Here is a 27,522-nt window from a genome sequence, read left to right on the forward strand (position 1 = left end):
CTTGATGGAGGAGTTCCAGTGATATTTCATTTGGACAGCAGAATATAGTAAAGAATTATGTAAGAGAAGAAACTTTTTTCACATGTGACTATAGACAGCTGTCAGATCTGAATGATTTTCTGTCAGTTTACCCCAGGGTTGAAAGCAAGCTGTTATTCTCCTCACTTCCATAACTACTTTTAAGGTCTTGAAAATAGCCTGAGTGGGAGACACAGTATTTGCACATTCAGTATTTTGCCAAGCATAATCTACTTAATAATGGAAACCAAAGGACCCTGTTGAATAAAGAACTGATTTCACAGATGTTCAATTATTAGCGACTGAGTCTGGGCCATATAATAAGCAACCCATCCAAAACCAAAAAAATTGACGAAACCTTCAGATACGGATATGTGGACAGGGTTGCAACCCCATCCATTTTAGGACATGAAAATCTGGCTCTAATATAGTGCAATCTCCTGGTTTATAAATGCATATCTTGAATTTTACATTATTCTAGTTACATGAAACTATAAAACAAGATATAAGCCGTAGTAGCAAGATGACAGTGTTCTGTAGATAATGAATCAAATAACCTGGCAGAATTTCTACAGACTTAGTCTTTTCCAAATGTAACACAGATTTAAACACCCTCCTAAATGCAGGGCCAAATTCAGTGCTAGGTCAGCAGGTGAAACTTCAGTTAAATCTAACTGGACATGAGCTCATGGCAGATTTATCAGATCTATGGCAGCCCAGGTGCTCCCTAGCCCAGCAGCCAAGAATCAAACCAAGAGATCCCTCAAATCAGGGAATTTATAACTAGTCTAATTGCAAATTACCAATCCTTTCAAATGTGTGAAAGCATACTAGGGCATTTCAACTATGTAAAAGGTTGTTACAAGGAGGAGGAAGAAGTTTTTTCTTAACCTCCGAGGATAGGACAAGAAGCAATGGGTTTAAATTTCAGCAAGGGAGATGTAGGTTGGACATTACGAAAAACTTCCTGTCAGGGTGGTTAAGCACTGAAATAAATTTCCCTAAGGAGGTGGTGGACTCTCCATCATTGGAGATTTTTAAGAGCAGGTTAGACAAACACCTGTCAGGAATGGTCGAGATAATTAGTCCTGCCACGAGTGCAGGGGACTGGACTAGATGACCCCTCGAGGTCACTTCCGGTTCCATGATTCTATGATTATTTGCAGATATGCTTAGCATCTGCAGTGCCCTGCAACTCATCTTGAGCTGTGGGGGGAAAAATCAGGCCCTTAAAGCTTTTAATAAAATATTACATTTTACTCTGGTAAGAAGCCTTTAAGTAGCTATGTTTAGCCAAATTGCTTTCAAATTATCCGCCTCGCTCTTATATAGCACATTTCATTGGTAGATCTCAAAGCACTTTACAAAGGAGGTCAGTATAATTATCCCCATTTTACAGATGGGGAAACTGAGACACACAGAGGTGAAGTGGCTTGCCAAGATCATTCAGCCAGCCAGTAGGAATAGAAAGGAGTCCATTTTCCAGCAATTATCTACTCATAGATCAGGTCATCTCTTCCCTGCATAGAAGCTAAGCAGAATTCATTTAGAGCATTCCTATGGATCTGTTGGTTCCCAAAGTAAAGTATCATTTCAAAGACATTTGTCCACTAGTGAGCTTTCTGTTTTCAAGCAACTTAATATTAATAGGTTTCAGAGTAGCAGCCGTGTTAGTCTGTATTCGCAAAAAGAAAAGGAGTACTTGTGGCACCTTAGAGACTAAGCAATTTATCTAAGCTTAAGTTTTCGTGAGCTACAGCTCACTTCATCGGATAATGCATTCGATGAAATGAGCTGTAGCTCACGAAAGCTTATGCTCAGATAAATTGGTTAGTCTGTAAGGTGCCACAAGTACTCCTTTTCTTTTAACATTAATAGTTATTTAAACTTCAAAGATCAAATGACTGGACAAGAACCATTTGCTGGTGCTGAGGCAACATTTAAAGTAAACATACCAGCCCTCTGACTGCTGCTTGCTAGCCAAGTCAGAGGCCCCCTGAGATACAGAATCTCTGAATGTAAGCAAAGAAAAATTATGCTTTTCCACTTGATTATTTATATGGGTGGATGTAAGATGAAAGCCTGCTAGTTATGCTATAAAATGGATTGAATAAAAGTCGGACTTTGACCAGAACTTATAGTTCTGAGGCACGTGGGTACCTAGAATCCCAGGACAGATTAGCTATATAACCCTCACTTTTTATTTAAAGATCCACCAACACTATCACTTACCCTGCTCTACTGACTTCCATCTTAGTATCTAAAGGCACTTTAGAAATATTAATGTATTAAGTCTCACAACACCCTTGTGAGATGGATAAGTATTATCATTTTACAGATGGGGAAACTGAGTCAGAGCTATTAAATTGACTTTCACAAGAGCACACAGGAAATCTGTGGGACAGCTGTAAATTTATCCCCTCATTCAGCAAAGCACGTAAGCATGTTAAGCACATGCTTACGTGCTTTCCTGAATTGGAGCCAAAACCTAGATTTCCTAACTCTCAGCCTACGCTTTAACCACAAGATCATCTTTCCTTTCCTTAAAAGTAACACTTAAGTAACATATTCCCTTCATATGGTTACGTCACCTGGCTTTTGACCTAGCACCTCTTACAATTCTCAGTGTATCTGGGATATTTGACACAATCAAAGCAATCCTGGAAAGGGCAGTGTATCATAAACAAACAGGCAACATTTCTAAGTCTTTGTTTTTAAAGAACTATATTCTTAGGAACATAAATGGTTATCTTTGTTCCCTCCTATTTCTTTCCTTCCTGTGTTTTCGTAATCCTTTCCCAAATGAAAGAACACTGGCATACAATATACTCTAATCCTCTATAAACTATGTCCATTATATGTACTATACACAGTTTAGGGCTTGATCCTGCAAAGTGCTCAGCATTCTGGCCCCAATCTTGCAAACACAAGTACATTCTTAACTTTAAGCACAAGTAGTTCCATTGACTTCAAACGGCAGTACTAACATACTTAAATCTAAGAATATGCTCAAGTGCTCTGCAAGATTGAGCCCTTTGCAAGCAGCATAATTCTGATTTATGTTAGTTCAGGTTTTCTTCTAGATTTCTTTCAATAACCAAAAGTGTCAATCAGAAGTTTAAACAACTCACAATATTTGGTGTTTTTCTTTAAGATCCTGCTTGTGGAGTCATGTTGTAAGTTTCTAGCCCTCATAGTTGCAGAGAAAAGCTTGAGAACCCTAAAGGCCCAAAAACCAGCAGGAAAAAACAACAACAAAAGACAATCCAAAATATTTATTTTTAAAATCTAATTATTTTTAAGCCAATCCCATTATTTTTGAGTGCTTGGGATTATGCGTTTATAAACATGATGGGCCATATTCTGTACTGATTCACCCTGGGCAGTTCCAGTGAAGTAGGAAATGGTGTAAATCTCAGCAGAACTTGCTCCACTATAAGGGTTAAGAATTTTATTTTCTACTTTATCATTAATACTGCCATTGACTTCTTAGTTATTAATTTTTAAAGATTTAGTAGAGAAAAATCTTTCAGATGTAGCCAGGCACTAGTTTATTTGGGTATCCTATATCATATAAACAGGAAAAAGAACAAAAGAATGGAGATTTCACAAACTCCTTACTACAGGATTAACAGCAGCAAACATTCAAAAGATGAAAGGAGAGGCTGGGTTTTTGGGGGGTGAGAGGATGGGGTGAAACAAATCCACAAATTAATCCCTTACTTTTGTGGCAATCATTGAATGTGGTAGCATTTGGGGATATCATTTTGGATGCATAATATTAAAAATACTTCTTTTTGCAGAAAGTCAATGTCGAAAACAAGGTATTAAATGTGAAGAAAAGATTTTAGCAGCAATTGTGTCAAGGTATCGAAAACCATCTAAATTATTAATAATTAAGAACACCTGGATAATATTAGGTCAGTCTAAATCCCCAAAAGGGATCTTTTATTTCTAAAATTAAGAATTGAATGCAGATTCTGAACAAGCAGTTTTGTTAACATTGGGACACTATCATTGTCTCAGTACGCCAGCCATAAAAAAATCTTAGTCAAATCGGTGTACTGAGAATCAAGGAGCAGATGGTTAATTTTCTAGCCAGTCCAATTAACATGATAAAGGCCTTGCAAGCAATTAAAATTCAGTCAGAGAAAGTTCCTGGGCATGACAGGTTTTCAATAATCTCAGATCTCTGTGTTTGAGCCAGTATAGATATTTTTACATATGACTAATGACTCATATACTAAGGACAAACTTTTAGAGAGAAGCCAATTATTTTGGTATATTAAAAGGAAAGTTATCCTACAACCTGCTCATCAGACAGACCAATCACGGAAGTTCTTCATTAATGTTAACTAGCAAGTTTCTTCTAAGATGCTTGCTGCTGGGCAGGAAGGGATATTACAACAGCCATTAGTAATAATTTGTACCAATCCAAATATATTTAATGAAAGAGTGCTTCCAGTTATCACTGAAAACATGGAGATCAATAAGATTAATGCTTTATTCATGCCTGTCAGTGCTGAGAGAGCATTCAGTTGTGTGAAGCCATATTTTAAGTCGGACTTACAACATACATTTGGTTTCAGTGATGGTTAATGTCTTACAGCAAGAGCTTTTGGCTTCAGTAGCAATTCTATAGACTTGCCATCTTTGTACTCAGAGTGGGATTGACCGTAACATTCTTTCCCCCTGTTTAATTTATTTATAGAACCTTTGGCAGAAAGGATTAAAACCTTTCTCCAATATTTCACTTGGTAGTTAAGAGAAAGAGATGGTTGCATAATGGTGGGGAAAATATATCCCAAGTCCCTGCTCAAACCCATTAACGCCTAAACTGCCAGCTCCTTGATGACCATATTTTTAAAGTTATCTATCTAGTATTGCTAACAGAAGTTTGTTTTTTTGATGGACTCACACTGACTAGGACACTTTGGGGGCTGAATGATCTACAGTCAAAGGCCTCTTTTCTTCTCCTGATATTTGCAAACAAAATATTTCTGCTTGAGAGAGAGAGATTTGTATGTAAAAATAATTCACCAAGCAAGCAAGTTGCTTAACTCAATTACATGTTTAAAAATCCATGGGATGCCATAGGCTACATTCTCAACAAATGTTCTTTTTAACTTCATCTACTATGGGTGAACCCAGCTTTGATCCTATTTAATTCTGATACCCTGGGAAAGTCTAGGCTCCAGGGGTCCTACGTTGAACTCTGAAAAGTATGATGTGCTATGAAAAGAGCTAAAAATATCACAGGTTTACCTAGGATCACTTGTAATTGAACCATCTACCCTTCTAAGTGTCAAAATTTGATTCCCTAATTTTCAGGATCTGACAGCTGCAGCCAACAGCTTGCCAGCTTTGCCCCTATGTTCATTGTACTTCTGTTTGAAGTACTTAAAAGATTTCACAATCCCTGCAGCAGACAGACAATTTAGCTCTAGCGTTTTGTAGTTTGGTATCCAGTGAATTGGTCCCTCCCTGCTGTTGCCTGTAAATTCCATCCGGCTCTGTAACTTCTTGAACTAGTTGCCACTGGAAAGCTGTATGTTCCTTTTCATGATTAGAGGAGAAGGCAAAACACTGGCTCCCAAAAACATAAGCCAGGATTGACCTTTCAGTGGATGAAGAGCTAAGAAGACCTCAACTGAAGATACAATTGCTGGTCTGAGAATCCAGGCAAAGAAGGTATTCATTTGAATGCCAAATCCAGCGAGTGCCATGCCATAAGGGGATACAGCAGCACTAGAGAGAGCAATTTGATAATAAATAATTAAAGATGTAAGATCACAGACATTAATGCCTAAGTATAAGAGAAAAAGAACATGTTGATTTTACTACAGGACTTGGGAAGAAGATAGTTGTGTTAATAGCTAGTATTATCATTAAGACTCCATTTAATCCCTTTAAAAATCATGTACAAATACAAAAAGGAGAGGTGGAGGTGTATGTCCCCGTGGGCACTCCACTTCAGATGCACATGCATCATGTGCCTTTGATAGGAGATTTTTCATACCAGTGCCCATTTAGCCCATGGATGTGCCCTATATATCCTTGTGCCCCATATGGAGACTATATAGGGCTGTGCGAGCGAACCACCCTCAGTTCCCTCTTTACCGCAAAGTCCCACAGAGGAAACGCCGAAGGGGAGCCGGGGAGGGGTAATGAAGCACCCATAGAGACACACGTCTCAAAGAACTCCAGTTATTGCACAAGGTAAGTAATCTCTCCTTCTTCTTCTAGTCTCCCTGTGGATGCTGCACTTCAGGTGACTCCCCAGCAATAACCCCTTAAGGAGGTTGGAGTTTTGGAAGAGTCCATCAGAGAATAACTACATCGGCTACTGCAGCATCTGATCTTGCAGCATGAACCAAGCATAATGGGTGGAAAACATATGCACCAACAATCATGTTGCAGCATTGCAGATTTCAGCAACTAGAATGTCCTTGAGTATGGCTACAGATGCAGATTGTGATATAGTAGAATGTCCAGTCATTTGTTGGGGAGGTAGAACTTCAGGGGAACCATAAACAGGCAATAATGCATCCAGAGATCCATTTAGAAAGTCTCTGAGTGAAGATAAAGACTCCACTAGACTTATCTGCAATAGAAACAAAGAGTTTAGGAGTCTTCCCGAATGGCCTAGTTCTGTCCAAGTAAAAGGCTGATGGGCTCTTAACATCTAGCATGTGCAAAGTAGATTCCTGTGTAGATTGATGTAGCTTAGGAAAGAAAACTGGAAGGTGAATAGTTTGTTTAATGCAAAACTCAGAAGAAACCTTAGGTAAAAATTTTGGATGGGGTCGTAATGATACCTTCTCCTTGGAGAACACAATAAATTGAGAGCCTGCCATTAGAGTCCCCATTTCCCCAACTCTTTGAGCAGAAGTGATGGCCATCAAAAAGGCCATCTTCACAGGCAGATGTAGCAGTGAGCACAAGAATGTGTGGCTGAAAGGGCTGTTTGGTTGAAAGGGCTGCTCGGTGAGGTGGTTAAGAACAAAGTTGAGATCCCGACGTGTCATAGGGGCTCTAATCTGCAGACAAAGATTATACGGCTTTTCAGGAATCTCGTTGTGATTGGATGAGTGAACATCAAGAAACCGTATACTGGCATGTGGAAAGCTGTTATTGCCACTAAATGAACCTCGAGGGAACTCAGAAAGCCCTGACATTTCCAACTCCAAGAAGTAATCCAGGACTGTGGAAAACAATGATGGGGCAGGTGTAAGATGGTGCCAGTTACACCAGAAATGATATCTTCTCCATTTCTGAAAATAAGTGTATCTTGTAGATTCCTTTCTGCTAGTTAAAAGTACATTTTGTACTACCGATGAACACAGGCCGCCTCTTAATCCCGAGAACCATTGAGAAACCATGATTGTAGTTGCAGAACATTCAGAGTGGTGTGAAGTGTTTGACTTGCATCCTGAGATAACAGTCGAGGATTGCTCAGGAGCCACCATGGAAGGCAAGAGTTGTGTTTGATGAGGTAAGGAAACCAAACCTGTCTTGGCAAAGCTGGCGCAATCAATCAAAATGAGCTTGGCTTGGTCCCGCTTGATCTTAGTGAGGACATTTAAAGCAGTGGAGCTAGAGGATATGCATGCAATGAAGAAAAAGCAACTTCTAGAGATTGAGGATCGAGTCCCCGTTTAGAACAGAATTTCCTGCCCTTTGTGTTGGCTGCCATGGCTGAAAGGTTAACCTCTGGAAATTCCCAAGCTAGGAATATTTAGGAATAAAATTCCCAAGCTGAGGTTTCAAGAGGCCAACTCCCATTCATAATTTAGGGAGAAATGTCTGCTGAGGTTGTCTGTCCATGGTTTTGTAAACCCATCAGGTAAGAAGCTGAGATGACTATTTGGCTGGCTATGAATAAATTCCAACACTTTAACGCTTCAGTGCAGAGCAAGGGGGGAACGTGCTCCACCCTGATGATTGATATAATACATGCAAGTTATGTTGTCTGTCATGATCTTAATGGACTTGTTTTTGAGTAGGGGAAGAAAGAGCAGACAAGCATTTCTGACCGCTCTTAACTCCAACAGATTAATATGCATGTGTTGTCCTGTTGTGAGCATTTGCCTTGGACTGTGTGAGGACTCAAATGTGCTCCCCATCCCAAGAGGGAAGTGTCTGATGTTAACATGACCATAGGGGGATTGTGGTTGAATGGGACTCCTGCACAAACATTGGAAGGATTCTTCTACCAAGTGAGTCTCTAAGGTGCCACAAGTACTCCTTTTCTTTTTGCGAATACAGACTAACATGGCTGCTACTCTGAAATCTACCAGGTGAGTGCCTGAAGGACGCAGCTGGGTACAGACACCTGTTTGTTCAGACTGTGTTTGTTGGGTACACAACTGTCGTGAGCCACTCCTGGAGACATCAAAGATGTAACCTAGCATTTTCTGTCACAAAAACGCAAGCTGCCATGTGTCCCAGCAGTTGCAAACATGTCCTTGGCTGGCCTGAGCTGCATTCTTTGGATAAAGTTCTTTAGAACAAGGAACCTGTCAGGAGGGAGGTAAACTCTGCCCTTTATTGAATCCAGAAACACTCCTATAAACAGTATTCGCTGTGTAGGAATCAAGATTGATTTCAAGATTTATCTATAGGCCTAGACTTTGAAATAGTGAAGTTGCTGTTTGAACTCACCTTCTGATAAGACCAACCTTTGAGGAGCCAGTTATTGAGGTAGAGAAAGACGGTTATTCCTAGATGACGGAGGTACGCAGCTACAACAGCCATGGTTTTTGAGAACTCCCTTGGGGTGGAAGACAGGATGAAGGGTAGGACCCGGTACTAGCAATAGTTGTGATCAGTGTGAAATGAAGAAATCTTTGTGAGAGGGATGAATAGCTACATGGAAGTAGTCATCTTTGAGGTCAAGGATCTCAAACCAGTCCCCGGATTCCAGGGAGGGAATTATACCTGGTAGGAACACCATCCTGAATTTCAAATGTCTTAAGATGCTTATTCAATTGTCTGAGATCTAGTATTGGCCTCCAGAAAATATCTTGAGTAGAACCCTTTCCCCCTGGTTGAAATAGAACTGGTACTATGGTCCCTAGTCTTAGGATTGATGAGATCTCCTGTGTCAGTAGATGATTGTGAGAGGTATGGGTACTTGAAGAGGGATGGGAAAGGGGGGTGGGACAGTGGGATGGAGGTAAATCAGATATTATAACCTGATGTAATGGGCTCTAGTACCCATCTGTCCGATGTTACATCCTCCCACGTTTGATGGAATAGAGAGAGATGATGCCCAAATTGAGCAAGGAGGGGCTGTGCCATGCAGCTGAGAAACTATGGTTATTGTGTGGTTTGGACTCTTGACCAAACCATCAAAACTGGTGTTTGGATGATGTTGATGGCTTGGATGATGCAGTCAAGGTACTTGCAGGCTTCTTTTTAGAAAATCTTAACCTCTTAGCTGGTGGTTCTGGTGGCCTATGTAAGGCTGAAAATTGAGCAAGACAGGATCTTGGCACCAACTGGGACCTGCTAAATTTTCTCTTACTTATAGGTGTTTATATCCCTAAAGACCTAAGTGTTGCCCTGGAATCCTTTAGTGTATGAAGCGAGTTGTCTGTGTTGTCTACAAAGAACTTGTGGCCCGCTACATGTAAATTTTTCATAGTCGATTGTACTTCCTGGAGAAACCAGGCAACTGAAGCCAGGAAGCTCATTTCATTACTACTGTGGTGGAAATAGACCTAGCTCCAGTGTTCGCTGCACCAAGTGAATCCTGTGGAGATGTCTTTGCCAAGAGCTGACCTTCCTTTATTATGCTGTTAAACTGTTCTCAGTGTTCCTGTGACAAATACTCAATGAAAGCATTAAACTTCTCATAGTTCGGTAGTCATATTTTGACATTAATGCCTGGTGATTGACTCTTCTGAACTGTAACATTGCCAAAGAGTAGCTTTTACATCCCAAAAGATGCAGACATTTCTGGTCCTTATACGGGGTAGCTTTTGGGGCGTGTTGCCTGCTCCTTTCATTCACTGCATCCACGACCAGAGTATTTGGTTCTAGATGAGAAAATAATAATTCAGAATCCCTGTCCAGGATGTAGTATTTTTTATTGTCCTGCTTGCAAGTGGGGGCACTGCTGGAGTTTGCCAGATGGTCTTGGCTGGCTCAAGGAGGCCTTCATTAATTGGCAATCTGTCCAGGAGCTTGTGATGGGAATCTTGGACTTTTTGCAGGGGAATTTGCAGGGTGTCAGCAACCGACTTCATCAGGTTCTGGAATTGCCAAAAGTCATTGTTTAATGACAGCAGTGGTGGCATTACTGCCTCATCAGATGATGATGAAGATATACTTGTAAGCAAAAGGTAACCTCCGTGTCTGCTCTTGCTCCTCAAAGGTCTCCTCTGCTGACTGAGAGTGAAGGGGAGGGATGGGGACTGAATCGGGCCCCCTCAAAATTGGTGGTGGTGGTATACTGCACATTAATCCCAGTAAAACCAATGAGGAGCACTATAAGGCATGTGGGGAGGTATCCTTTGCTGGTTGTCCCAAGTGTTAATAGGCAGGCGTCTGGTATCCTGCCTTTCTTGCAAGTGCATCGGGGAACATCTCCTGGAGTATATTGGAGAGCCTTCAATGGAAAGTTCCAAATCTGAGTCAGAATGCTCCTCCACATATTGTACAGGAGGTGACAATCCTGCTTCATGGATAGTATAAGTTGGGGAGGAGGTAGGTCTTTCAAAAACATGAGCAGTCGGTGACCAGGCAGATCTTGGCACTGAGAGGTGTCTGGAGGTTACAAGGAGGGGTGACTCAGACTCATTCGGTACCAAGAGGTCTTTAGTATAGTGGAACTCCTGAGGTACCAAGAGCACAACAGAACTTGGTAAGGGCACTGTTGATGTTCCCGATGCTGTTGTCCGAAGCGCTGTACTCAGGGTATCATGGATTCCACTAAAGCTGTTCTCTTGGCAACAGAAGTCTTTGGTACCGAGCCATGAGGAATGGGACTTAGATGAAGTTTTAGAGTGCTTTATGGTACCCGAAGTGCTCGGAGCCTCACTTGCACCTCTCTTGGGGTCTGAGGTCTCTGGTGATGGAATCTTCTTTGAGGAGTAACTCTCTGTCCTGCTCCTCTGATCCTCTCCTTAGTCTGAGTGGGAAGCTCTTGGTACTGCCAGCACAGTTATTGGTACCTCACTCATGGAGAGTATTGGAAACCAGGTTCTCAACGCCGCCATCACTTTGGAAGCTTTCAGTGATCATGATCTTTACATCAATGGGGCATTAAGAGAACAGGAGGGACTCTGTACAACAGGGGGCTCTCTGCACCTGGGTCTACAGCTGATCTTAAGGCCTGCTCCATCACTAAGAGACTATACTTTATTTCCTTGTTTTTACAGGATCTTCCCTTAGAAGAAGTGCAGATCTTGCACTTGCTGGGGATATAAGAGTCTCCAAAACAATGTATGTACTGGGAATGCCCATCGGCCATCAACAAGGGGGACGGCTTCTTGAAACAAGAGGCATCCCAGACAGAAGAAAAATTTGTTTGGACCCCTCAATAGGGGAAAAATTAAAACATAATTATACACACACATTTTTAAGAAAAGAAAAGCACGAACAACCATTCCAACAACTATAAGGTTATTAACTAAATATACTACTACTAAAGAACTAACTACTAATGCAAAGCACACATAGGCACACACTAAACTCCAACTCTGGTTGAAGATGGTTGAGAAGGAACTGAGGTCAGTTTGCCCATGCAGCCCTATATAGCCTCAATATGGGGCACGAGAATAGGTAGGGCGCATGTGCAGGTCAAACTGGCACTGCTTCCACAAAGTTGCAGGGTGCATGCTCACCTGAAGTGGAGCACCACAGGGACACTACTCAAAGAAGAATCTATGTTATTGAAACATTAAGCTTGCACAAGTAAGCATTCAGTTGCTAGAAAGTGCAAAAGTTAAGGTTGATTGTGAAACCTAACTCTGTCCCCACTGAACATACACATTACAGTACAGTCTACAAGCCTGATTCACCACTACACTTACTCAAGTTTAGCCTTAGATTCACACTGGCGTAAAGATGGAGTTACACACTGGTGAATCAGGCATTATAAATTTATGAGCACTTCATCTTAGATCCCAAGGTGTATTTAAGGTTGGCTGGATAAGTGGTGGGCCGAGATCTCTGCTTAACGTACAATAACTTTTGCCTAATCGTCTCCTTCCCCCACATTTGTTTGCCTTGTCCACTGGTCCTGTCTTAGCATAATTTAGACTGCAAGTTCCTTGGGGTCAGGATCATCTTTTCAATGGGTGTTTGTACAGTGCTAACACAATGGGACCCCAGTTCCGGATCAGCGTTCTTAGGCACTACTGCAATACTAATAAAAAAATAAAAAGAATAAGATTGTAGAAAAATTGTATTATATTGTGATTCATTATTGAGAAATAGTGTGTGTTCCCTTGGCTCTGCACCAAAACCTGTTTTCTGTAAAACAGGAAGTATATTTAAAAAAAAAAAAAAAAAAAAAGGCGGCAGGCACTTTTTCCAAAATAGCGGTGGCTCCTAAAATGAAGACTTAAGAAGATGTGAAAAGCAAAATAAAAGAGCATATCTGAACACAGGCAACATATCTTACGTACAAATATTCTCTTCAGCTTTTCCATCTTGGGCCATATCCCTTGCTCCATGCTATGACCCAGCCATGCAACCTGAATATTTTGTCACCGAATGTCTTTCTGGTACCTGAAACAAAGCACCCTGATTTACTGTATTACCTGACTGTCTAACAATTCCTGGATAAAAACAAATTGTTCCTGTCAGATGTTGCCACAACGTGAAGTTTCTTTCATTTACTGTAAAGTACATAGATATGCAGTATTTTCCTGGAGATAAGACAGAGTGTTTGTGGATATCTCTCTTGTAAAAAATTGCTGCTGAGTAATTAATCATTTCTTTCTGAATACTGGGGATGTCATGAAGCACAGATTGCCTGCTTCCAAATTTTATTTAAAAAGCTGTCTGACTTTGACAAGCTGGACCCTGGGGCTAAAGAGCTGATGGTGGTGAGAAATCCAATCCTGTGGTTTTGTTATTACTGTTACTCATATAGCCCCATAGATATGCCTAGTGCTTTACAAGACAGGAAAGAGCTGACAGCCTAAAGCCTTGATCCTGCAGATTTACTTGGGTCTTGCTAACATGAGTAGTCTACTGGAGTCAACCGAACCATTCACTATACTAAACACTACCCTGGATAGGAAGTTCCTGTTGTTGCCTCCATCTGTTTTCAGCATGATTTAGGGAGGAGGTGGGAAAAGATCAAGTGGGAAGGCAGTACGAACAAGCAAGGTGCACTAGAGTAACATGTCCCTCTTGAGGAGTAAACAGTTATTTTATGACTTATGGAAGAGAATAAACATGCACAGATGCACACTCGCACATGCACATACTTTTAGCGTGTAAGGCTCCTTTGAAGGAAAAGTGATATTTGAGGAGGGAGTTAATGGAGGAGCCGTGGCTGATGGGATCCAGACGAGAGTTCCCCACACAGAGTAGTACATAGGGCTTGTCTACACTGGCACTTTACAGCGCTGCAACTTTCTCACTCAGGGGTGTGAAAAAACACCCCCCCGAGCGCAGCAAGTTTCAGCGCTGTAAAGCGCCAGTGTAGACAGTGCCCCAGCGCTGGGAGCCGCACTCCGAGCGCGGGTAGCTACGCCCCTCGTGGAGGTGGGTTTTTTAGAGCACTGGGAGAACTCTCTCCCAGCACCCTGCTGCGACTACACAAGCCACGTTAAATCACTGCTGCGGCAGCGCTTTAGCGTTGCCCAATGTTCCCTCTAATTTTTGGCAGGCCGTGTGTGCAAAAAATTTCTTCTGTGCAAATTGTTGTGCGCGCGGTGTTTCGCTGTGTGCGCAGGGTTTAGGATCTGTGTGCGTGCGCACATGTGCACAGCTTAGAGGGAACACTGGTTGCTAGTGTAGACTAGCCCTTTCTTAAGAAGGCAAGATGTGGGCATGGGAAAAGATCACTAAGGATCACTCCAGTATGGGCTAAGCAAAGAACATATGCAGGAGGGTGAAAAGAAACAAGAGGTAAGAAGGTGGATTCAGCTAAGGCAGGCTTTGTCTTACTGATTCTGCCTGCCTCTGCTCCCTCAATATGGGTGACAGTTTTTTCCACATGAGAGGAAGTGTAAAATCGGGAAAGTAAATTTGGCATGGCAACAAGCTGTTGCCCAGCTACAGCAGCCTGACACTTCACAAATCTCCTAAGAAGAAAAAGCTTCTTTGATGTGTGCAGCTTCAAATAAAGCTTTTCCTGCGCCAAACTGAATGTAGAGTCAAAATCTGTGTTACAAATAAACTTCAAGTGGGTCTGGGAGAACAGAAAGGAAAAAAAAAAGAAAAAGTAAAATGTATCTGGATAATGAACAAATGGTATTAAATCAGGTTTCATGTCATTGCTGATCATTTCACTCTATGATGATGTGTCCTAAAGAGAATAAAATGTAAATTTGTGGATTTTTTTATTGTACATCCCTTAGCAAAGTGAACTACCTGACTTATCTCTGAATCCTGATTACTTGTGACTGAACCATGATTATTAGCAAGACCAAACACCATTATTTATTATCATTCCAACAATGAGATGGACTCTGACATTATTTTGACATGTGACACTAAAAGGCTAAGAGATACCAACAACTCCAGTTCACATTATATATGAATATTTATACACGATTTGGGTAAAACATTAACAACCTGAAAATAGCCGCAAATCAAATGTTTTAAAAGCTGTGTTGTAGTATAAACTATGGAAAATATTGTTATTTATCTGATTGCGTGAATTTAAAAGAACAGTCTTAGAACAGTCTTTGGTATCAAATTCTAAATTATACTTCGCAAGAAAGTAGATACCTAATTTAGTTACAACATTGTCATTTTCTTTGATGTGAACATTCCATAAAATGTTGGTAAGCTACTCTAGTAACTGTTACCAAATTGTAAAGTTCAACTGGAAATGCTCCATCTTTTACCTTCTCTCATCCTCCCCAATCCCATTGCTACCTCAGCTCACCTCATCACCTTTCAAAACTTCTGTGCCATCCAACTCACGGGCCTGGTTTGCTTTCTGTAACATTTGCCTCTCCATGTTTGACATCTCCTCCTTGGCAGCCTGAAGCTCTTCTGCCTTGACTTCTTTCTTCCGAGAAATTATGGATGCCTGTGGGATTATCAGATGTCAATTTGGATGAGCAAAGTAAAAAGTGCACTTGGTCACCCATGGTTAACCATCAATAAAATCTAACCGTTAAATTTTAAAATTCAGGTGGGGTAAAATTGAGACTGTAAAGAAAACAGTAGGGAGGAAATTGACTATTAAGGAGAAAATTTCATTGTTAACATTCCCCTTTGTAGGTATACTGGAAGTAAATAATAACAACAGTAGAAGTGGATTAAATCCTGAATCCATTTTGGTCAATTGCAAAATTCTGATTGACTTCACTGGAACCAGGATTTCACCCAGAGCACTTATGTTCCAGATTCACGTTAAACATTTATATTTCAGATTAATGTTCATATTTTTACATTTAGCTTTAATTTCTGTAACTTAATTTTTAATTTGCATTAAAGAAAAAGAGGTGTAGACTACTGTTGCTCAGTTTAATTTGTTTAGTCTTTTTTGTGCATACGTAAAATGCACTAAGCAGGCTAACTGGAAAGGTATCCAAGATTTTGCAAGATTTCAAAATGTCATAATATGGATTTTTATAAAAGCTACATATTTCTGTAGGTTGGAGTTAACTAGCAACAGAACAGAGCCATTAAATCTGTGCAACCTAGAAAAAGACAACGAGGAAAGGAATAAAGGATTACAGGTTATTTCACCCTTTTGAGCCTCACAGAGATAGATTGGTTTTTAAATGAAAGTTTCACACCATGTATACTATATAGTATTTTTAGTGTTGCCTAACATTTCATGGAAAAATTAATGTGTTTAAGAACATAGGTGTAAAACAGATTAGAAAAATAAAGCATTTTTATATCAGAATTTTTTTTCCCAAGAATCAAACACTAAAGTTATAACATGCAACCTAGTGTTTTTGGCATATTAAAATAAAATATAGCCACAAAGGTATCTTCAATGCTAGCTTCTCCTCACTGGACTAAAGGAACATCTTTTTTTCTAAATATATATCAGAGGTGATTCTGCCTACATGATAGCTCAGCTCTTAGCTTCTTAAGATTATCCACAGAGACAAACTGTGGTGAATACATATGATGATTTTGTAAAGTTGACTATACTAATTGTGGAACTGAGCAGAGAATTTCACTCAAGCTGAATTCCTGGAATGTTTCCCCCACAGAACATCAGAGCTTTATATTAGTAGCCAGATGTTTTTTTGTACAAAACATTATGTAGCATGCTTATCTTGGGCAACAAAACACATCTTGACGCAACAAAGACGAAATACTTCAGATCACATTTGCAACTAAAAATAATATACATTCTACCATTAAATTACAATTTTTACCCAATAAATTTGAAAAATATTTTTCCATAACTGTAGAAATGGTCATGAACAATGCCAGTAAAATACAAAGTCACACAGGTTATTGGGAAATAAATCTAGTATTTTACTATATAAGCCCTAGAAATGGTCAAATTTCATAAATTTTGGTCTATAATGTGTGGATTTATCATGTCTTGACCAAGAGCATTTGTTTTTTGCTTTCTTTTCACTTTAAGTCTGTAACATACGTTCTGAAATAGAGACAATTGGGAAAATGCTATGATACATGATCACACACAAGAAATGGGATATGACTGGTAGTAAGAACTGCAGTGATTACTGAATCAGGATCTAGGCTTTTCTCTTTTAGGAATTGTCTACACCTGGAAGTTGACCAATATAGCTGTTCCGGAATAAGCCCTAGTGTGAATGCTCTTATTCCTGAGGAACTATTTCAGTAAATTTCCAAGTGTAGATTAGCAACTCAGTAATGAGCATGCAATATATATAGGCCAATCCTGGAACGTGCCCCAACTACCACTAACTTCTATAGGAGCTGAGGGCACCTTTCAGATGTTAGGCCTAGAATACAGACGCTCTACTGTGTCTAACACACAAAGCCTACGGGCCTGATCCTGTAACTGCTTATCATCAGGCTTAGTCCCACTGCAGTCAATAGGACTATGCCCAGCAGAAAGCAGTTGAAGGATATATAATGTAAATATACTGGTGTTCAACTGTTATTTATTTATTTTTCATGTCTTTCTGTTTAATTTAGTTTTTCAGAAACAAGAAAAAAGACAACACAAGACTGTAGATTACAGTCAGTCAATTTGACAGGATTTTGCTGCCTACAAAAAAGCTTTTGTTCCTTCTCACCTGTTGTCGATACATGGAAAATTTACTATCAATTGGCTCATACTTCATCATTCTCTTTTCAATCAATTGATTAATTTGAGCATTGACTTCATTTATCTGAAATAAAGAGTGGAAGATGGAGAAAATGCCGTATTTCTTACTAAATAAACATTAGCAGAGTTAGAGAAAACAGAATATTAATACTTTGTCCTCTCTCTAAGGATATCAAAATGCTTTGCAAACTAATGAATTTAGCCTCACAACACACTTGTAAGGAAGTATTATCAGACTCATTTTAAAGATGGAGAAACAGACACAAAAAGGTTAAGTGACTTGCCAAGGTTGCACAGGAAGTCTGATGCAAAGCTAGAAATACAGCCCATGTCTTCAAACTCCCAGTCCTATGCCTTAACAACATTCTGTGTTAGGGAGTCCCTCCAAACTAAGGCCTTGATCCTGCAAAAGGAATTGGGTTGATGGACTCTTACAGAGAAAAGGGATGATGTTACAAGTGCTTTGTGTACCCTGATTAGATCAATGACCAGCTATAATTCTTCTTTAATAAGCCATTTATCACTAGTCTGAAGAAGAGATAGATTCAAACTAAATGGCATCCAGTTCCACTATAATTCTGAAGATCCCAGGACCCACTTGCCCCAACAGTACAGTATGTTCCTTCTACTCCTCCAAGACAGGCTCGTTTTTCTTCTTCTCCCAAAACCTTGATTTTCCTCCTCTGTGAGCCCACCTTAGCTGGCAGCCAGTCAACAGGAGCCAAGATAATATACCGATCCCTGATACTCTTAACTCTGACTCACTGCTACATTGGGTGTTCCCTGTAACCATAGAGCCCAGAGCCCAAGCATCCTGCCTTAATTCTCTGCTGCCTAGAAAGATATGTGCTAATAAGCAAATCCTGTAAAAGTGTGCTGCAATCAGAGGGAACTCTAAAAGTAACACAGGCATGGCACTGGGCACTACCCTAGCAATTCTGCAGGCAACAGATGTGTGTACTTTGAAGACCAAATATGTCAAGACTATTACTTAATAATGGCGTACAGAGACTTCCAAATACTGAGACTCCTGAACTCTTCCTCCTCTATGTGGGATTCTCTTTTATTATTTCTAAAGGTATTAACTCTCTGTGGGAATGGGTGTGAATTCAAAGAAGGTATGAATTCCCTTATATCAGTGATTCCCAAACTTTTTAATGCCATGACCCCCTTTGGGCTAATCTCAGTTAATGTAATCCCCAGACTGGGCCCAGGGGTTGAGAATGAGTCTACCCCATGAGGGATGCCCTCAGAAATTCCTCTCATGGTATGCTGGGCTAGGGGGAAGAGGGCCAGGTCCTGCCCTGGGGGGTGAGGTGTTGGAACGTCTGGCTGGGCTGAAAGAGGTGTTAAGTGTGGGAAAGGGACTTTTTGGGGTGGGAGAGAGAGGGGATGGGGATGAAGAGGGCTTCTTGGTGAGGTGAAGGGAGTGAAGATGGGGTTTTGGGGGGTCTAATGGGAGTAAGTCAGGTTGCTGTCCACCAGTTGCAGGTGGCACTGAAGTGGGTGGAGGGTATGAACTCATGCTGCAGACCTGGATGCACACATCTGGCTTGGACAGCACCTGGTACCAGCAGCCTCTGTTATGATCAAAGTAAAGCCAATGACAGTACCATGTCCTCCCATACTCTAATTGGTATAGTCTTTAAGAATGACTCCATTATTAAAACTACAGATTAGATCTGAAACCTTAAAATAGCAGTGTGATTCACCTTTGGAACCTCTGCCATCCACCGCAGTGTGATTATGTTTGGGAATTAAAAACATTTATTTAAGGATTTAGGGCAGAAATAAGACAGTCGATGCTTATATAAGTCCAGAAGACAAACTAGTTGGATTTTTAGTCAACATACCTTAGTTTCAAGTTCACTGAGATCCGATTGACCCATAGCCGGCTCTGAAACCACTTTTTGTAGGAAATACAATGATTGCTTCTTAGTTTCTAGTTCTCTAGGAAATTTTTCAGAGGACAGATATGAATTGAACTTTATCTCCTCTTCCAGTCTCTTCATTAAGCCTTGAAAAAAATATTAAAGCAACATGTGTCTAAACAAAGGAATGTAGAGGGTAATTAGGTTTCATTCCAACATAACTGTAATTTAACCAACACATCAAGCTATTTAGCAACAGATTACAATAATTAGAGCATAATGCTTGAGCCCGCTACTCAAAACTGAAAGGAATACCAAGTTGTTTCATTTATACTTTAAATTCTGGTTCTCTCTTTAAATAAAAGTAACATATAATACAGCAAACTACATGTGTTTCCCTTCCAAAATTTCCTTCTTCAGGATTTAACTACAATAAAACCCCCTCTTCTGTGAAACTCCATTAACCTGAATTTGGATACAATCTCCAATTTGCAGCACTCAAATGAAAAGTCTCACCATCCTCATTCAAACAAACACCATGTGCTCCATTTCATTCAGAAAACTGGGTTGTGTAGTACTTTTTTGTTATACTAAAATTGATGTGGTTTTGGACTACATTTATACAAAGTTCTAGAAGAGGGTGACCAAATATAGGCAGCTTATGTGTATCCATATTCTTATGTGTATTCAGAAAAAGGGGTGACCAAGCACAGCACAAGTCTGGTGGCTTGCTCAGGGCTTTTCTAAAACTCTCACGCCTCAGGACCTCCAGGGTTGAAGCATCAAAGTAAGCATCATGACACAGATGTGCACACAGACAATCCCAGTCACATGTGGATTACTTCAGCCCCAGATGGTAATTACATGGAGGTGAGGAAAGGAATCTCTGTCTGTCTGCTCTTAGCACCGCTTCTGCATCATTACTATACCTGACCCTGCCCTCTATCTGTGACTCAAAATAGAACAGGTCTAGAATTTGACCCATTATCTTTAATAAGCATTTGTAAGTGTTCTAATATGGGTCTTAGTGAGAGTTTGTCCTGTCTGATGTGCAGATTTCTGATAGTCTCTGACCCTGTTCAGCCTGATTCTCATTTACAATAAGACCCCTTTACACTGCTCTGATAGGGTACAGGAGCCTAAAAGTGAATGATTTGCAATTTATGCTCACTTTAAGACTCCTTCAAACTGCCAGAGTTCTCTTAAAAAAAAAAAAACTCACACAACTGTACATTGATTAAGAATACTGAAAATGAAAATGAAATAGAAAAAGACAAGAAGAAATTGCTGAGGTTTCTGTCCATGGATGCAACAGGAGAGAGCATTGTTTGCTCTGTAGAAGCCTGATGTGCACTGCCTGTTACCAAGCTTATGACCACTTTGCTCTTGCTAGGTATAGTAAGTTAGCCTATTTTCCTGCTAATTCAGAAAGGAACATTAATACATCCAGATAAGTAAAATTCACAACCAGTGGGAAATTAGTTTACTCTGTCAAGTAGCTGTGAGATTTTTAAAATTACATTGTACAGTCTTCTGATGACAGTAGGTGGTAATAGCTCAATTAGTTCTCTAAGATACTAGTGCCAAGGACTATGATTTGGAAAGCACACACAAGATAATATGACAGTGGGGAGAGTATTTTAGAATATTTTCATCGGTTTGATGGACACAAAAAAGACTAGTGGTGCTGTAGCTATCCAAAGTGCTTTAGAAGCATGGCTGTTATTTTCATGGTTGTCACAGATATTACAGAAAACGTTAAATTAGCTATGCCAAGAAAAACATGAAATTCAAACTCTGCCAGTTTTTCACTTATTGCACACATGCAGGGAAAAACCTGAGACACATGGATATGATTGATCCTGCTGAGACAGGGATGGAAATGCAGGAGGCAGGTGGGAATGGGACCAGGGCTCGAGTCTGCTGGCCTGCCCTTTGGTTCTCTCAGGCTGAGGGTCTGGAGGTCTTGCCATTGAGAACAACAGAGGGAGAAGGTCAAAACAACTTGAGAAACAGGCCTATGAAAAAGGGGTCATGACTCTCCTGCAGCTATTTACATCTGGAAAGTGGGGAGGGCCAGATCCTCTTTGCCCTTCTGTTTTCAATAGCTTTTTTAGACAGAAGCGGGGAGGGTCCTCATTTCAGCTGCCGTAAGAGAATTAAACCAGATGGAAGAGAGGAAAAGGTCTTAAAAACACAGAAGAAAAAAAGCCACCCCCAGAGAAAGCAGTACTATTAATGAAGTAAAACTGACACAATCCAAAAGTGAGTGAATTCTTCACTTCCATTCCAGCAGTTTATAAGGATAATTTGTTTATACTGACCATTTAAACATGTGCTTAGAAAATAGCTATTGCCCTACAAAATGTACTGTTTTACTCCACGGAATATGTCAAGTGTTTCCATTAAAAAATACAATTAATAAAAATGCAGCCTTAATGGTGACTTCAGAACTGGGATAGAACGTGTAGGTTCATGCAGTAGCCATTATGCGCTCAGCAATACTCACCTGCCACCTTGCCCATTAGAATCTGATTTATCCAAAGGAAATGCAGGCCAGCACAGCAGGGTTATGATTCACCTTTTTCCAAAAATGCTGTGATTTTAAACTTTCACCAAGCCTTTCATCAGAGCTGAGTCCCTTCTGCCCATGGTTAGTGTTTCAGCAGAAACACAGCACCTCTACAACTCCAGCAACCTCTCCCACATACACAGTGTAATAAACTTCAGCATCAGCACTGAATAGGAACACAAGCCCTGGTTTGGAATATATAACCATGGCCCTTGGCATGGAAACAAAAGTGATGCCAATTGATTTACCCTGACACTAACTGCTAGTTTTTTACTTTAGGCTGATTTCTAGCTTTTCAACTTCCTTTTAAATAAGAAAGGGAGATTACAATATATGTAACCTTATATATTAATAGAATCCAAGGCTAGAAGGGACCATTAGATCTAGTCTGACCCCCTATATAACAAAGGCCATAGAACTTCTCCAAAATAATTCCTAGAGCAGATCTTTTAGAAAAAACATCCAGTCTTGATTTAAAAGTTACCAGTGATTGGGAAACCACCACGAACCTTGGTAAATTGTTCCAATGGTTAATTACCCTCACTTAAAATGTATGCCTTATTTCCAGTCTGAATTTGTTTAGCTTCAACTTCCAACCAGTGGATAATAACTTTCTATGATATGCTAGATTGAAGAACCCCTTATTAAATATTTGTTCCCCTTGTAGGTACTTATAGACTGTAATCAAGTGATCATAGAATCATAGAATATCAGGGTTGGAAGGGACCCCTGAAGGTCATCTAGTCCAACCCCCTGCTCGAAGCAGGACCAATTCCCAGTTAAATCATCCCAGCCAGGGCTTTGTCAAGCCTGACCTTAAAAACTTCCAAGGAAGGAGATTCCACCACCCCCCTAGGGCTGATCTTAACCTTCTGTTTGTTAAGGTAAATAGATTGAGCTCTTTAAGTCCTATAAGGCATGTTTTCTAATCTTTTAATCATCCTCATGACTCTTCTCTGAGTCCTCTCCAATTTATTAACATCCTTCTTGAATTGTGGGCTCCAGAACTGGACACAGTATTCCAGTAGTGGTCGCACCAGTGCCAAATATGGAGGTAAAATACCTTCTCTACACCTACTCGATATTCCCCTTTTTATGCATCCCAGGTTTGCACTAGCTCTTTGGCCAAAGAGTCATATTGGGACCTCATGTTCAGCTGATTATCCACCATGACCCTCAAATATTATTCTTTATATCTAATGCTACTAACATTTCTAAATATCCCACTGTACGTATTGTAATCAAGCTAAAAATTCTAATCAAGTATTTCCAGAGGAGCAGGGACCAACTGGCTTCAAGGGGCTTGAACCTGCTGGTATTTGGGTTTATTTCTCCAACAAGCTGATAGCCAGTACCAAGCTATTAAATTTTGATTGCTCCTTATACCTCGAATGCTCCTGAAGGTACAGTAAAGCAGTGAAACAAGTCAAAACTTGACAACTTGATAGGAAAGTGCAAACACTGATGACTAACCTACTCAGTTTCCTTCACAAATAATTTTGGAATATTTTACTCTCTGTGGGATTAGACATATGGGGAAGTAGCTACCTAAATGCTATTTCTGCAGTTTAACTGTAACTTTTTAAAACAGTGTTTGACAATGAATCATGCTTTTTTCAAATTCCCAGGCTAGAAGGCAGAGAAGCAAGTGTACTTTAAATCTTTCCATTACATACATCAAAATCTCATTTTTAATTTTTTCGACTCTGACTTTCTCTCTCTCTAAACAAGCTGTACAGTAAGTTTGGCTCAGTGCCCAAAGGTTATTTTAGCTGAGATTTCTGCCAACCACATATTTACATGTGAAAAGCTATTAACAGCAATTCCTAATGTTTTCCATTCAGATTATTTTATTACAGAAAAGGGGTGGGCAAAGAGTTACTTAGTGCTTGCTCCATTATGCAGGAATTAGGCAACTTTCTTGCCCTGATTCTATTAATGAACATAAATTCAGACTTGCCTCAGCTCTCAGGCTCTTAGTTCTTTCCAAGCTGCTAATTGTGCAAATCTGTACCATAAACATTTGCAACATTAACCGATCTGATAAAAAAAAATGAGGAACATACAGTTAGTGGCCTCCTGACAAAATGTTGGTTTAAGTGACTTGCTCAACATCACATAGGAAGACCATGACGTAAGCAGATCTAGAACTGACTTCTCCTGTGTAGAATTCACATGCCTTAACCATAAGATCATCCCTTCTCTTCCTGCAGTCACCATCTTTTTCTCTTCACCACTTCCAATTTCTATCGCACGTCAGGTATGGATGCTATAGACACTTCCATTACACAGCCCTAATTCATTTCCTGACCACCACCCATACTAGGCATTGAATGAAGCAGGCATCCCGTGGAAGAAAACAGTATATATCTATGTAATGAAAGACTATCATAATGAATGCGCGCAAAAGGGCCAAATTAAGGTTGTGACATTTCCTAATTTTTGAGTGCTTAAGTTAGCAAAATAACACAGTAATATCTTTTTAACATAGGTTTTTGGTTTGTAATGTTCTGTTTCTTTGAGGGTTTTTTAAAAGGAAAAAGGTAAAACCAAATTTTACTATGTGCAATGGTAATGTTGCCCCTCAGCATGCATCAGTGGAAGATTTGTACTCTGAACCTTCATCACTGCAGCACAGCTTCAGCTTCAGAACTAACTGTATTAGCTGGCAGCAGGAAACAACTGTTATCCCCAAAGGGAGGATGGCCTACTGGGGCCATGCGCTAGGTCCAAGAGGGTTATCGGGGAGCTGCTCTGGCTCTCTTTCCTCATCCTTGAGAGGTTGTCTCCCTAAGCGTTCTCAGTACAGTGCATACGACTGTTGCTTTGGCAGTGGTATGGGCCTGAGTTATTTGCTGCATGCTGCAAAAAATTTCCTGAGCAATGCAAATGACAATTTCAAGAGCTTGTATCTCATAGATTATAAGGCCAAAAGGAACCATTGTGATCATATAGTATGACCTCCTACACAAAACTGGCCATAAGACTTCTCTGCCTTAATTCCTGTTTGAACTAGAACATACCTTTTAGAAAAACATTCAATCTTGATTTTAAAATTTCCAGTGATGGAGAATCCACCACAGCACTTGGTAAATTGTTCTAATGGTTAATTACCCTCACAGTTAAAAATTTACTCCGTATTTCCAGTATGAATTTGTCTAGCTTCAGCTTCCAGACATTGGAAATTGTTATACCTTTGTCTGCTAGATTGAAGAGCCATCAATTATCAAAACTTCTGTTCCCATTTAGGTACCTATAGACTGTGATCAAGTCACCCCTTAACCTTCTCTTTGATAAGCCAAACAGATTGAACCCCTAGAGCCTCTCACTATAAGGCATGTTTACCAATCATTCTCATGACTCTTCTCTGAACACTCTCCATTTTTTCAACATCTTTCTTGACTTCTGGACATCAGAACTGGACATAATAATCCAGTAGTAATCATACCAGTGCTAAATACAGATGTAATATAACCTCTCTACTCCCACACAATAATCCTGTGTTTAAACATCCAAGGATCTTGTTAACGCTTTTGGCCACAGTATTGCATTGGGAGCTCATGTTTAGCTCATGGATTATCCATTATGGCCCCCCAAGACTTTGTACCAGTCACTGTTTCCCAGGATGGAGATTCCCATCCTGTATGTATGGCTTACATTCGTTGTTCCTAGATGTATGACTTTACATTTGGTTGTATTGAAACTCATACTGGTTGCTTGGCCCAGCTTGCTGTGTGATCCAGACAGCTCTGTATCAGTGACCTGTCCTCTTTCTTTTTTACCACTGCCCCCAAGCTTTGTGTCATCTGCAAACTTTATCAGTGATGATTTGATGTTTTCCTCTAGGTCGTTGATAAAAATGGTACAAGCCATAGGGCCAGGACCCAACTCCTGTCGGACATCACTACAAACACACCTGCTCAATGATTAATCTCTTTTTATAATTACACGTTGAGAGCTAAAATTTATCCAGTTTTTAAATCCATTTAAATGTGCCATGTAGAATTTATAACATTCCAGTTTCTTAAAATGTTGTGTGCTAGCAAGTCAAACAACTTACAGAAGTCTTAGTATATTACTCAAATGTTATTACTTTTATCAACTAAACTTGTAATATCATAAAAAAAATTAAGTTAGTTTTACAAGATCCACTTTCATATACACATGTTGATTAGCACTAGTTATATTACTTTACTTCTATACTAATCGAGTCCTGTATTTGTTTTGCTTGGGATCCACATCAGGCTGACAGGCCTATTGTTACTTGGGTCATCTTGTTTACTTACTTTAAATATTGGTACAATTTTACCTTCGTCCAGCCCTTGGGAACTTGTCCAATATTTCAAAACTTAATGACAATCAACATTAACAGTCCAAAGAGCTACTCAACCAGTTCTTTTAAAACACTTGGGTGCAAGTTATTTGGAACTGCTATTTAAAAATATTTAACTTTAGTGGCTGCTGTTTAACATCCTTCTGAGTTGCTCTTGGAATGGAAAGTATTTAATCATCATATGACATGATGACACCATCTGGCTTTTTCTCAAATATAGAACAGAAATATTTATTGAACACATCTGCCTTTTCTGAATTATTGACAATTTTACCATTTCCATCTGGTATTGGACAAATATCGTTGTTCAGATTCCTTTTGTTTCTAATATACTTTAAAAACTCCTTACTGTCCTTAATTCTGTTGACCACTGATGTCTTCTTCTGTTCCTTTACTTCCTATATCAATTTTCTACAATTCCTATCTTATAAATTGATATTCATTGCTAACAACTGCCCCTTTTTTCTATTTGATATATATATTTAATTTTTTTATAGCTTCTTTCACTTCCCTTTTCACCCAGATTGTTTTTCTAACTAGTGTAGTGTTCTTTCCCCATTGTAGGATTGTAAACTTTGGCCCATTAAATTCTATTCAGGTTTGCTAAAGAAAAGGCTCTTCTCGGGCTCAAGGGCTTTCTACTCACTGAAAGGCCTGCTGCCAACAAGAGCTTCTCAAAAAAGTATGCTAGAATCTTTCATTACAGAAAGTGGTAAGCAACCTAAATATAAGCTACCAGCTCCTCTATAATAAATAATAAAAATACACAAAGGACATACTTTAATTTTAAGGGCTATTTTTCAATCAGTCTCAGTCTTTTTTCTGGTTTCTGCACTCTCTTTTGCATATGCAAAAGTCAATCAATAATCTGTACCTGCAAAAATGGGCACAAAGAAACAGGCCAAGGCTGAAAATCTGGCCCAAACGTTCTTAATTAAAACCCAAAAACAAAGCAGTGAAAAATTAAGGATTAAGCTATTGTAATCTTATTATGCCTCTGTATTGCAACACATACTGTATATGTGCTAGATCACATCACTGTCAGAGACATCTATGAACTGTCTAAGCACAATGGGTCACATTAAGGACAGGAGTTTCAGCTTTTAACTAATAATTTCTTTAATTGATGGTCCAATCTTACCTCAGCTGAAGTCAATGGGAATTTTGTCATTGAGTTCAACAGGAGAAGAATCAGATTCCAATGAGTTTAAGGTATCAGGAGCAAATCCTCCATCTGCCTCCACAGCCACATATCACATGAAATGCAGCAGGACTGGTACGGCTCTACTACATGCGGAGA

At 39.8% G+C, this 27,522-nt stretch overlaps 1 protein-coding gene across 4 annotated transcripts in view; it reads right to left on the bottom strand.

Annotated features, from left to right (window-relative positions):
• IFT81 (intraflagellar transport 81) overlaps positions 1 to 27,522 on the bottom strand; it is a 59,615-nt gene that overhangs the window by 17,900 nt on the left and 14,193 nt on the right. For 3 of the 4 annotated variants that reach the window (XM_077834842.1, XM_077834839.1, XM_077834840.1), the window contains 3 exons: positions 19,300 to 19,463; positions 17,415 to 17,510; positions 15,098 to 15,244 (listed from right to left, as the gene is read on the bottom strand). In XM_077834842.1, coding sequence (XP_077690968.1) covers positions 15,098 to 15,244; positions 17,415 to 17,510; positions 19,300 to 19,463 — 407 coding nt within the window. Of the gene's footprint in view, positions 1 to 15,097; positions 15,245 to 17,414; positions 17,511 to 19,299; positions 19,464 to 27,363; positions 27,462 to 27,522 lie in introns of those variants that run through there. The other variant, XM_077834841.1, reaches the window with a different exon arrangement.

The sequence above is a fragment of the Eretmochelys imbricata genome, chromosome 15 (genome assembly GCF_965152235.1).
Source record: "Eretmochelys imbricata isolate rEreImb1 chromosome 15, rEreImb1.hap1, whole genome shotgun sequence".
NCBI classification, from domain to species: domain Eukaryota; kingdom Metazoa; phylum Chordata; order Testudines; family Cheloniidae; genus Eretmochelys; species Eretmochelys imbricata.